General features: G+C 28.1%; 1 protein-coding gene across 1 annotated transcript in view; it reads left to right on the top strand.

The window, feature by feature from the left end:
• The window catches only part of LOC108687596 (anaphase-promoting complex subunit 15-like), a 5,490-nt gene extending 2,501 nt beyond the window's left edge, over window positions 1-2,989 (top strand). Inside the window, exon 3 of the mRNA XM_018193448.1 lies at window positions 2,765-2,989. Coding sequence (XP_018048937.1) covers window positions 2,765-2,989 — 225 coding nt within the window. The remainder of the gene's footprint in view (window positions 1-2,764) is intronic.
• Window positions 2,990-12,932: the final 9,943 nt, after the last annotated feature.

The raw sequence follows: 12,932 nt of genomic DNA, 5'->3' as shown, positions 1-12,932 counted from the left end.
TATATATATTATATATATAAAATTCATCAAAATTTTTGCCTGTTATCCTTTGATTTTATAAAAAAAAACTATAAAAAAAACATACATTTCACTCTCCGGAAAGTGAAATGTGTATTTTTAAATATATTTTTTGGGCAGAATTACATGAAGTAAATAGTTTTCCATAAAAGAAAACATGTGTAAAAATGAAGTGAGTAAATAAGCATACAATTTTTGCCATAAAAATGAAACATATAATGATCGTTTTTAATATTTAATAATATTTAATAAACTCTTAAAAATCATCGAATATATGACATTTTGTTATGCTATAGTTGAAATAGAGAAGGAAATAAACATACGAAAACTTGAAAGATGCAAGACGAGGATCAGTATGTCATCTTTTCGCTTTCTTAAACTCTAGACTCTTAGACTCTTAGATTATCACGCTTATCCGTGGTGTTCTAAACTTCTGACACAAATCTTAGACTAAAAACCCAGATACTTTAATCTCATACGCTTGAACTGTAGACATATAAATCCCAATCCATTAATGACAATTTAATTTTTAATTTAAATGCGATTATAATTGATCTTTGATGTCAATTTCACTCATAGAGCACACAAATGATTGTGGTTCTTAAAATTATAGAATCGGCTTTTAAAGTCAAATGAGTGCAAAATCCGATGTGCACTACGCGGTGGAATTAACATCGATATATAAGATTGAAGTCTCTGGATTTTCAGTCTAAGATTTATGAGTCTGAAATTTAGAAGTCCACGGATAAGCTCTAAGAGCCTAGAGTTTAATAAAAAGGCGGGAAGTTAACGTGCAAAACGCGTGTATCTCATCTTACATCCTTCGAATTTTCATATATTTGTTTTCTTCTCTTAAAATTCTATTACAACAAAATATCATATATTTGATTTTGAGAGCTTTTTAAACATTAGTATGTATAACATCAGTATGTTATATCAGGATGTTAAACATCGGTATGTATCTCATTTTTAAGGCAAAAATCTTATGCTTAATTCACTTTATTCATATTTTTATATTATAAATTCTCTTCATATTTATGGAAAACTGATTGCGTAATTCTGCTGCCCAAAAATAATAAAAAAATATTTACTTTTCGGTTAAGAACAAAAATCGACGACTTTATCCGCCCTCCTTTTTTTCTTTTCTATTTAATTTTAATAATCTTTACATAATACAGTAGTATAATATAATACATAATTCATCAGTAGTCATTTGTTTAGTAGGTAAACAGCAGAGAAAAAAAATCAAAATATTGTAATAAATAAAATACAAAGTGATTCCTAAATTTTTTTTATGAGTAATAATCAAGTTATCTTGATTATCATTCATAAAAATCACTTAAATTATTTTGCACATTCTGGAGATGTATGTTATCTTGCAGAAATAACCTTTTCAAAGTTCAAATTTAAAAAAAAAACAAGTAATTTCTTTTCTTTGAAATTTTGAATGAATGAAAGATTAAATAAGTAAAATAGATAAAAAAATGAAGTATTTAAATAGTTCAAATAGCAATAGAAAAATCATATTCTGACAAATTGCGCCATCGTTCAACTTTAAGCGTAATTGCTATGTCGTTGTATTCATTTTCTTTACCATCGGTTGGAAGTAGGTTGAGTAGTGTCGGATGACACTACTCATTGGTATCATATCTATATTAAATGTATATACACATAATCTGTATCTACATATAATAATTAAATTTAGAATATTTTAATTTCTACTTATAATAACAAAATTGCGAAGATTGACAAAGCATATCCGGTGTCATTAATTTTCTAATTATTTATACACATTTTTAGATCGAATTCATCGCACTTAAATATTCTTGCACGAATGATTGTGTTTAAAAATTTCTTATTTTTATTTATCAGGGGAAGTTTGATAGACATATTTCGACATGAAATTTCGCTTTGTTTTTGTTTTTCGATCAATTATTAAGAAATTCGAGTTCCGAAGATATCCGGCGTCCAGGACTACCCAAACTTTTCTTATATTATGTATATAACATTTTATATATTTTATTAATTATTTATGTATTTTATTAATATTTTATTAATTATATTGATATATTAGGAATGTGATTTAGTTTTGAGGATTTTGCAAGAGATGGCATTAATGTATTATTGAAGATATTTCAATTATAGCTATTATTTTTTATTTTTTTAATATTATTCTATTTAACATCAATGTTTACTCTATTAGTCGTTTACTAATAGAGTAAACATTGATGTTTATGTTATTTTAAAAATGGAACTTCCTAAAAAGCATTTTTGATATGCATTGCTCTTGTTTTTTAATCAGAAATGGCAACTAAAGGTCATAAAATTCTGATAGAAATTTATGGTGATAAGCTAAATCTCACTACTAATAATACTTATTATTTATTTTTTCAATTTTGTATTGAATACTTAACTGTTAGGCACAACACTGTAATCATATTAACGATTGCTGATTAAATTGCAATTGTGATTGTGATTGGCGATTATTTTTCAATCAATTAGAGCAAAGTAATCGGTGACTGATTTTGCTCTGATTGGTTGAAAACTAATCACTAATTACAATCGCATTTCAACCGACAATTGCTAATATGATTATAGTTTAACGTCGTGATTCATGAATATCTGGATGGATTTGATATGTTCGACATTCAAAAATGCTTAAATCAGAACTTAAACGGATTAATGATACGTAATGTATTCTAAATTCTAATATTCTATTGTATTCTCTTGCGCATGAAAAATCTAGTTCAGAGGATCAGAGGGAGAGGAAGAGGAAGAGGAGGAAGAGGAGGGTGAGGGTGAAGAGGAAGACGAGTCGGACACCCACGAGGAAGAGGAGGAGGAGCTCGACGAGATCGACATGGAAGTCAGTTATTCCCATCATCCGCAGAGGTCTAGTCCGACGGACACAGTGACCGCTCCCGTATCCATCCGGATGGTTAACGCATCGAATTTAACTCGTTATTCTTAATTTTTTTATATTGATTCGGATGTGCATATCTGTGATCGCGAATCTCGTATAATTATTTCTAGTGAAGTAACATTTTATTAAAATAAACTAAGTTAATTAAGTTTTGTGACTAATATAATTTTAATGCGAATTATTTTAATTATAATAGTTTGATGATATCAATGATTTTGTAAACGTTCTAAACGAATAAAGATCGGTTTTCTATTCTTAACTTTCATTTTCTTTCTCTTTTTTTATGACAACAAAAAGTCGCCGCGCTTTTTTTAACTTAATTTTTTTATCACGATGGGATCGTCGATTCCATCGTTCAACGAGCGGTTAGCATTTCGAAATTGAAATTTTGCCGTTCTCTCGCTCGCACTTGGGTTTAGGTCAAGAACCCGACTGGTGGCAGCCATAAGCCGATGTCGTCTCTAAGCGGTGCAAATTCCATCATGACGATGAAAATTGCACGATCAGCGCATTTGGACGGCGCAACGCATCATGGGCGCTTCTTCGCAGACCGAAGCCTTCGCTCTTTCAGGCTGGAAACAGTCGACGGAGTATTACTCGCGGACAGTAATGTCTTCATTCCTAGCGTCGAGAGCTTCTTTCCAAGAGAAGAGCGACTCGCGCTTCGTCCTGAGCGGTCGAACAAAAGCATTTGTCCTTTTTCCTTGCCTTCCCTTCTCTCTCTCTCTCTCTCTCTCTCTCTCTCTCGAACGGGCCGGTGATGTCGGTGCCTCACTCGCTCTCTTTCTCACTCTTTCGCAAAGGGCCGTGGAATCGTATTCGACCGGGACACTCTCGGTACACTCTCCGTGTACCCATCTATACTAGGTGTAAGTACACCCAAGAATGTATTATATGCCTTTATACAAGGTGTCCCAAAATATGCGCTTAAAGACTCTACAGCAAAAGAGTGAAAAAAAATCGAGTAACACACGGTCGTGACTTTTCAATCTCGGTAATAGTCTTTTTTCCCACACTTTTTTTAGATTTTAGCTTTAATCATAAGCAATGGTTAAACAGTCATACAATGATGTTAATTATCTCCTCGTTCACGCTAGAAAAAAAACATTGTCATGGTGTCAGCGACTCTGAAAAACGGAAAACGATAGATTGTTCAAGTACAAATGTTTGGCCAAATTTCAAATGCTCTTACGGTACAATAAAAAATTATTATTCGGAGTAAGAAATCATATGGACACTTTTGTCACTCAATCTTTCACGATCTTTTCCGTATTTTTATATTCCGATCTTTTCTGGTGCGAACATCCGGACATATGTATCTGTGCATATGTCTTATACGTATATGCTTTTATATATCTAGTTATATATCTAGTTATATATTTAGTTTTTATTTCTAATTTCATGTATATGTATGCACATACATATATATATATATATATATATATATATATATATACATATATATGCATGTATATACATATACACAATGTGCCAGCTCTCCCGGCGTGTAACTGAAGTAAAGTCAGGTTGGTGCCCCCGCTAGGGTGAACGAACGGGTACGCTCAGGCAAAAGCGAACCCGTGTGCCTTCTCCTTCACCGCCATCATCACCTCCTCCTCTTCTAGCAACAACGTTTTCCTCCTCTTTCTTCTCCCCCGGACAGAGATCGTCACTGTGGATTCTTGTGTGAAGCGAAAAATGCAAAAATCGACTGCTCACTGAATAGGAATTTTATGGAGTTGCGATCACCGGCACGAAATCAAACGCGCATCATTCGTTTGCATATTAAATTGTACAAGCTGTATGATATCGATCTGTGTTTGGCGTGCTCGTGCCAACGCGCGATAAAGTCTCGCGCTGGTAATTCAGATAATTCAGCGTGATCGTACTGCTCCGATACATTTCTATATATTCTAAACAAAGTGCAATCAAAGTTGATTACTTCGCTTAATTGACCTGTTTATTATTACTTACTATTACTCGCATTATCTTAAAATGTCTTAAGTAATAAAAAAAATTATACAGAGAGGTGATTAATTTCAATAAAATTAAATTATTTAAAATATTAAGAAAGATTTTTCTGATTGGTCGATCGGATCTTATGGATCTTACTAACTTACTGCGTGTATGTGTTTTAAATATCATATCCTAAATTCTCATGAATATATCATTATCAAAAGTTTTTCGTATTTTTGTTGATTGTTCTTCTTTCCAACAATTTTATTATTGATTTTTAGTATGATTTCAAATGTAGATGTATTATGAGATTATGCAATTTCGATTCATATTTCTAATAGTGATAGCAGCACATAATAGTTTTTTAATAATTTTTAGAATTCAAAAACAACGAAAAAAAAAAATAATAAAGGGTTTTTCAAACAGTAGAAGACTTCGTAAGTCTCATTCCCGTCGATCAAAATTATTTTGTTGTGTACTTACTGTGCAGTTTCCTGTCTCTCAAAAGATTTTTCATCATTTTTAAACTATTCGAATTCCGCGCGCGCGATAAGATAATAATTATTTCAATAATTTGAATATTTAATATAAGATTATATTTATATAGAAATTTTATCAGAAATATAGTATTCACGAATTTGTAAATTAACAAGGCAGATTTTTTGTTTTTTTTAGTTTATATAGAAAATTTCAATTTTAGTTTAGAAAGATAGTATAGAAAATATACATCAAAATCTGTTATTTAAAATTACATTTTGTGGATAAATCTAGATTTTTTAATATGTTTTTAAAATAGATTTGCATTTAATCTTCCTTTAAAGAAAAAAACATATATTTTTTTTTTATTTAATTATCCGTAATTCAAGAATTAAATTGCTGTGAATCTATCATCATTTTTAATGTCAAAAGAATGTTATTATAATATTTTCACGTATTGAAATATTTTTTGCTTTCTAAAGTAAATTTATATTCTCGACGTAAGATAAAGAACCACGAATTTCTTCTAGTTACGCTCAACTCAGCTGGGTTAGAATTCTTTAATTTGCCTCGGATGATATTACATTTCCAAAGACAGTTACATACGCACAAAGTATCTAAGCGTTCAGAATGCACGTATAAATCCCGAGATTTATGAATCACGAGTTTCGCGGATGATAATACCGTTTAGATTTATGAATTAATACAGGTCATATTAGACGCATAAATCTTGATGTTAGGCAGATGGAATTGTCTGTGTAGAATTATTTGACAATCTCGAGATTCTCGAACAATTCGTCGGTAGATTATAGCGTGTTGTCTTTTGGGGACTTTTTAAACCGTGCTATTTATTTCTTCAAATCCTTTAAATCCTTCGCGCATAATCTTTAATATATTGAAAATAAAATATTTGGTATTTGTGACTATAATTGCATGAATAAAATAATTATAAATAATAAAATCGAATAAGTTAGAAGATAATATCCGTGAAAGCCTAAAAAGCAAAAGTAAAAACTTTTAATTCATATTTTCGATACCAGTTGTAGTATTTTTCTGCATTTACTCTGATAGAATTTTTTTATTGAAATTGTAAAGAATAATAAAGTATTATTCTTATTGCATATTGAAATCTATATCAATTGATCTACTTTCAATATTATTCAGTATTGTATATTAAGTTTCATTAATAATTCAATATAAAACTTAAGATTATAAAGAATTTAATAAATTTTAAAATAAAAATTAATGAACGCAATGAATTTAATGAGAAGTTATCGGGAGGATTCCTGTTTATATGATTCAGAGATTATTTACAGGATATCTTATGGGTTGTAAAATGATGCCTCATTATGACCTACATGCTTCTATTGGACATTCAAATTCGTAATTCTTTGGACAATTCTATTATTCTGTAAGAATAATAGAAATATTTCGTAAAATGTTATTATTCATTAGCTTTGTTGGTACAAAAATAATCATGTCTCGAACTAAATACATACAAAAATATATCTTGTACAAATGTAAATAATGACATATCTGAGTTTCAGTTATAAAGATCTCTAGAAAGCTTGAAATTTTATATACAAGAAACGACATCATCTAGTAGCAATTCTGGAAAGAAATTTTTATGAATTCAACACTTTTTGTTAGAATGCAAACTGATTTCCATATTTTTCCGCAAGTTTGAAGTACTTTTTTGTCCATTATTATTCCATTATTTTAATCCTATTATTTCTTTTTTGGTAACTTTTATCAATGAATCTAAAAATAATATGTTTTTCGTTTCAATGTCATTATTTTTCAAATATTTTCATTAATTTTTCTTAGAATTTATACAATAGTATTTCAACATATTTATATATTTAGCATAGTACAAGTAATAAATTCGTACAAGTAATAAATTCGTAAAAATATTACATATTTTACATTACTTATTTTGCATTTTTTTCATGCATCTTTAACATTATCTTTAAAGTTTATAGTATTTCAGCAAAATTCAGTGTTTAATTTTTCTTGAATAAATCTGTAAAAATATGAAACATATATTTGCATTATTTTTCGTTTTTTTTATTACTTTATTTTAATTAATTATCCAATTTTATTATATATACAATTAATAAATAATTACAGTATATAAAAGAAATCACGCTAACAATAATTAAAGGTAGACAAATAGAAGAAAAAATTTTTTAAAAAACGTATAATACATAGAAAAACCATTAGAATTATGTTAACATTAATATCAATTGCAGATTAAAAATGAACAAGTCAATAAATCAGTGCATATTAAAATACAAAACTATAAATATCTTCTTCAGTCAAACTGTTATAAGTCAAAAATTAAAAGAGTAATGCAATGGATACAGAAATTTTATAAGCCATTGTGTTGTATTTAGAGCAGAGAAACTTGCAGCATCTGACAACGTTATGAGTTAAAAAGGAGACAAATAGATGCGGAAACAGTAATATACGAAAGGAGGAAGGAGAGAAGTTTTAGGAAGTTTAGGAAGGGAAAAGGGAATGTAATAATATGTTTCCGGCAGAGATTCTGTATCATTTTGCTTATTTATCCCATGTTTCTGTCTTGTAAGAGAATTCAATGTCCAAAATTTCAACTTTATCCCACTTAAAATTGTGATTATAATCAATGCGATGGATTGGAAATCACTGACTATTTAGACCTTCTATTAATATCGGAAGCATTTTTGTCTTTAATCTTGTCTTTAATTGTCTTTTTGTTTGATCTACGTAAATAACATCGCAATTATCGCTTTGTCATAAGAGATCTTATAGACTACGTTTTGATTGCATAATGGATCCAATTCATTCCTTTCTATTTTTATGACATTTTTAAACGAATTCGGAATAGAATAAGCTAATTTATAGTTGAACATATTAACAATTGGAGAGAATTTCTCAGATATGGATTTCACGTAAGGAATTGTAAAAAACTTCTCTTTAATTTTTTTTATTAACATTTCTATTATAATAGTATTCCATAAAATTTAATTCTTTTTTGTATAGAGGAAAAGATAAATTGTAGTGGATATTCATTATTAAAAAAAATATTGATAGCATTAATTAGATTGGTTTGCTAGAAACCTAGGATGACATAAGCGTATTATTTTATCCACAAACTCATAGATTACACCTCTCTTGTGACAAAGCGGGTGCTGTGAATTAAAATTAAGAAATTTATCGGAAAAAATTGCCTTGCGATATTCGTCAAAAATAAGGCTTTGTTCCTCAATCAATAATATAGTGTACAAAAAAAACTTAATTTACCATCAATGCCAATCTCCATAGTAAATTGCAATCTAACGTGTAAAGAGTTAAAAATTTTCAAAATATCATTAATGCTCTCTGATGGAGCCGCTAAAATGATGTCATCTACATATCGAAAATAAAACAACAACCGTACAGATAATCTCCCAATTGTAATTTCCTACAACTCCTGCATAATCATATCAGCAACGATTGGGGACAAAGGTGAAAAAGCATTTTTAAAAAAATTTTTTTCTTCTGTTTGTCTACCTTTAATTATTGTTAGTAATTCCTTTTATACACTATAATTATTTATTAATTGCATATAATAACTGGTTTTTAATAATTGGTTTTTTGAAAACTTTCTTTTAAATAGATTGATTTTCATTGAAGAAAAATGCGAGTATTACGAGCGTCCCAATTATATTAAGCGATTTCAATGTCTCTCTTTTAATATCTTAATAGACCATATATTCGTAACAAAGAAGAAAGACATAAGCATTTGATACATATCTACATTTTTTAAAATCTATTTTATAACATACAGAACATTGTTTTTGTATTAAGAGAATTTGATTTTTATTGTAATATTATTCTAATATTGAGAATGATCGGCGTTGAAATGTTTGTACTTTTTATTAATCTAGTTTTAAATATTAAACATTATTAATTTTAATTGGTTCGTAGCCCTTATTATTATCTATATTTGATTCTATATGAGTATTGCACTAATCTAATAATAATCGGTAATAATAAATAAAAACTGTTAATCTACGCGTGTTTGTTTATTAGCTAAAATCGATTATCTCACTTCCCGATGAAACTCTAAAATTTAGGGAGAATAGGGATGCCTTGTTACTAAAATGCACGAGGGAAGAGAGGGTTTCTCGATGGTTGCTACATGATTCACTGCGCTAATGTCAACTTGACCTACTGGCCTACATGCAGGTCGATCCGAGTTCTTTATTCAAGGTCTTCGGACGTATAATACCCTTCTTTGCATTCTCTCGAGTTTCTCTGACAGAAAAGCGAAGCGGTTCATAGAGAACAAGATAGATTATTAAATTAATATAATAAAAAAAAAATAAAAGAATTATTATATTTAATAGTTTTTTACGTACCTTCATAGATAATAATAATAATTGTAATCGTAATTATAATTATAATTCACAAAGATATATAACAGATAATAATAATTTTTATTATTATATAAATATTTATTATATATAATAATTTTTATTATATAAATAATAAACATAAGCAAAACTTCGTAAACATTTTCGAAATAAAAAAATCTTCAGACAAATGAAAATGTAAACGCAGTAATTAAAGCGTAATAATCTTACAATTAGTTTTTAATGTATGTTCTTCATATACATATATATATATATATATACATAACGATAACATCGTACATTTCGATACTCGGTTTAGAATTTTCTTCGGTGAATAAGTATTTACATATTAGATAATAGAAAACTTCTCTTCCTCCAATATGTATAGCCACTAAAGATTTATGGATCCAAAATGTTGTAATTCCATAAATTACAAATTTGATTGAATTCTGCAGCATGAATTAAGATATCTTGAACTAAGTATCAAATTAATATAAGTGTAAATGATAATAAAAATAACTGACTAATATAGCTTACCATATATGAGAAAAAACATCTTCACAAAAAAACAGAAAAGCCACATTAATCAGTTTACACTTATATTAATTTGGTACTTAAATAGTTCAAAATATTCCAATTCACGCTGCAGAAATCAATCAAATTCGTAATTTATGGAATTACAACACTTTGGATCTATAAATATTGAATATTTAGTGACTATACATATTGGAGGAAGAGAAGTTTTCTGTTATTAACATGTAAATAGTTATTCGCTGAAAAAGATTCTCTAAACCGAGTCGAAACATACGAACCTTATGTATATGAGAAATATACATAAAGTTATTAAAAACTAAGGGCATTAAAAAATAAGACATTAAAAACTAGAGTCAACCGTTATCTAATTGTGATGAAAAAACGCAAAGTTGAAATTCAACACATGCCATTTTCTTAATTTTTATTATTTGTATTTAATTCTTGTACGAATAATTATTTTAAAGATAAGAAAAATAATTATTTTTAATTATTATTAATAGAAAAATGTTAATAACCGAAATTATTTCTTGTTTACATATAAAAATAAATTTTCTAACCTCCTTTAAAAGTCACATATTATCCCATATTGCGAGGTCTAAAGGGTGATTGTGACAAACGATTATTAAGATACAAATCAAGTCTATTTGTAAAGAATGAACAAAAAAACATTAAGAATTTTAAGCACGACCGTATATGTGAATATATCAAATACCATAAAGAAAGCCAAGATCGATTTTGAATGTTGCAAATAATACATTATATATTCTTTTATTAAATCAATTTATTTCAGATATAATTGCGAGCCGACAACATTCGGTTTTAACAAATAAAAAAATTAAATTAAGTTAGAAAGAAAGAAAGAAAGAAAGAAAGTAAGAAATTTATTGCGAAAAATATTATCTCAGCCAAGATTCGAACCTGGGACCTCTCAACTTTCCGGAAAGAGAGTTTTAATTTAGAGGGGATTATTAGTGTTTTAGAATGGTTGTGTTGAATAAATTGATTTAATAGAAGAATATATAATGTATTATTTGTAACATTCAAAATTTGATCGATCTTGGCTTTCTTTATCGTATTTGATAAATAAAAAAACAATAATAATTAAAAAATGCAAACGATATTCATTTTTATTATTAAAATATATTCAATTAACAAAAATGAACATTTAACATATTTTTTCATTCTTTATATATAGGTAACCAAAAATATACGAATATTTCTTATCAGAAATAAAACTTTCTTTCTCTTCGAAATATAGTTCGCGGTATGATCTGTAAAATAATTATATATTTACTAACAAACTTTATAATACATCAAAATTATTTATTTTATAGACAACATTGAGAGATAAGAAAAAATAACAAAGAAGATATGTTTAAGATTTGTTTTCTTATTTAGAACTTTAAAATTGTGACAAATTTCATTGACATAAAATTGATATTATTTGATAATTGACATGAAATTAATTTATTTAATAATAAAAAGACAGATTATGCATGAATATTATTGTTGTACAAATATAGTGCAAAAATTGTTCAAAGTGTAATATTTGAATTGTACTTACATAAAATTATTAATGAACGCAATCATCAGTATTTCAATGTATCGCATTCGTAATAACGGGCAAGCCATTACTTAGCGCAATCGCGCGCGAAGCACATCGAGTTTCCACAATACTTATCGTCACAATTACCCCATACATTGAGAGTAGGGTAATTGTGATGTTCAATTAAAAAATTGTATACACTATTAATTGTACTATAACCTTGACAAAATTTTAATTTAGAATCATAGTAATCTTAAAGTAATGAATACCGTTTAAAATGGCTTCATTTTGAAAAAAATTAACTTTGAATAGATATCTGCAAACCCATACAGCAAATATCTTTCAGAGATATTTCAGAAATGTTTCAGGTGTGAAATTGAAATATCTCAGAAACAAAATGTTTCTGCAACAGTTTTGAGACAGCAAAATCTGGAATTCTTGCATTTGAAATCTTTCTGAAAGTGCTTTAAAAGATTACTGAAATATTTTAGAGCACTTTCAGAAAGGTTTCAAGTACAAGAATCCCGGACATTTTGCTATCTCAGAGCTGTTTCAGAGCTGTTGCAGATACATTTTGCAATGTTTCTGAGATATTTCACATATAAAACATTTCTGAAATATTTCTGAAAGGTTTCTGTCCTGTATGAGTTACTTCTTTTTGATATAAAATGCATTATTATTCAAGTGCTACAAAAAAAATGCATTATAAAATTTTGCTTTGAAAAACACTTTATGTGCTTTCATCCTGGAGCCCAATTTTGGGGCTTACTTTACAAACGAAATGCTGCGCTCTTTATACTCTCACCTAAGTGATTTTTGTTAAAATGGTTGGTTTTGTTAAAAGTAAAAATGGTCTCCGCCGAGGCCCTCTATCGGCAGAGATGTGTAATTTATTGCATGTGAAAGATTTTAGAAACAATTTAACTGAAAAGTGCAAAACGATTTCATGTGATGATTCCCTTGTAAGCTTATTACATTTTAATTATTGTGTTTACATTCTCATTTGCCTGAAGATTAATTGTTTTTTTATAATATTATATAGATAATAACAAATAATAATTATTATTATTATTACTGTAATATAGTAACAATAACAATA

Source organism: Atta colombica, unplaced genomic scaffold (genome assembly GCF_001594045.1).
Source record: "Atta colombica isolate Treedump-2 unplaced genomic scaffold, Acol1.0 scaffold21, whole genome shotgun sequence".
In the NCBI taxonomy this organism is placed as follows: Eukaryota; Metazoa; Arthropoda; class Insecta; order Hymenoptera; family Formicidae; genus Atta; species Atta colombica.
The sequence above is the reverse complement of the archived record's forward strand: the minus strand, read 5'-3'. Positions and strand labels throughout refer to the sequence as shown.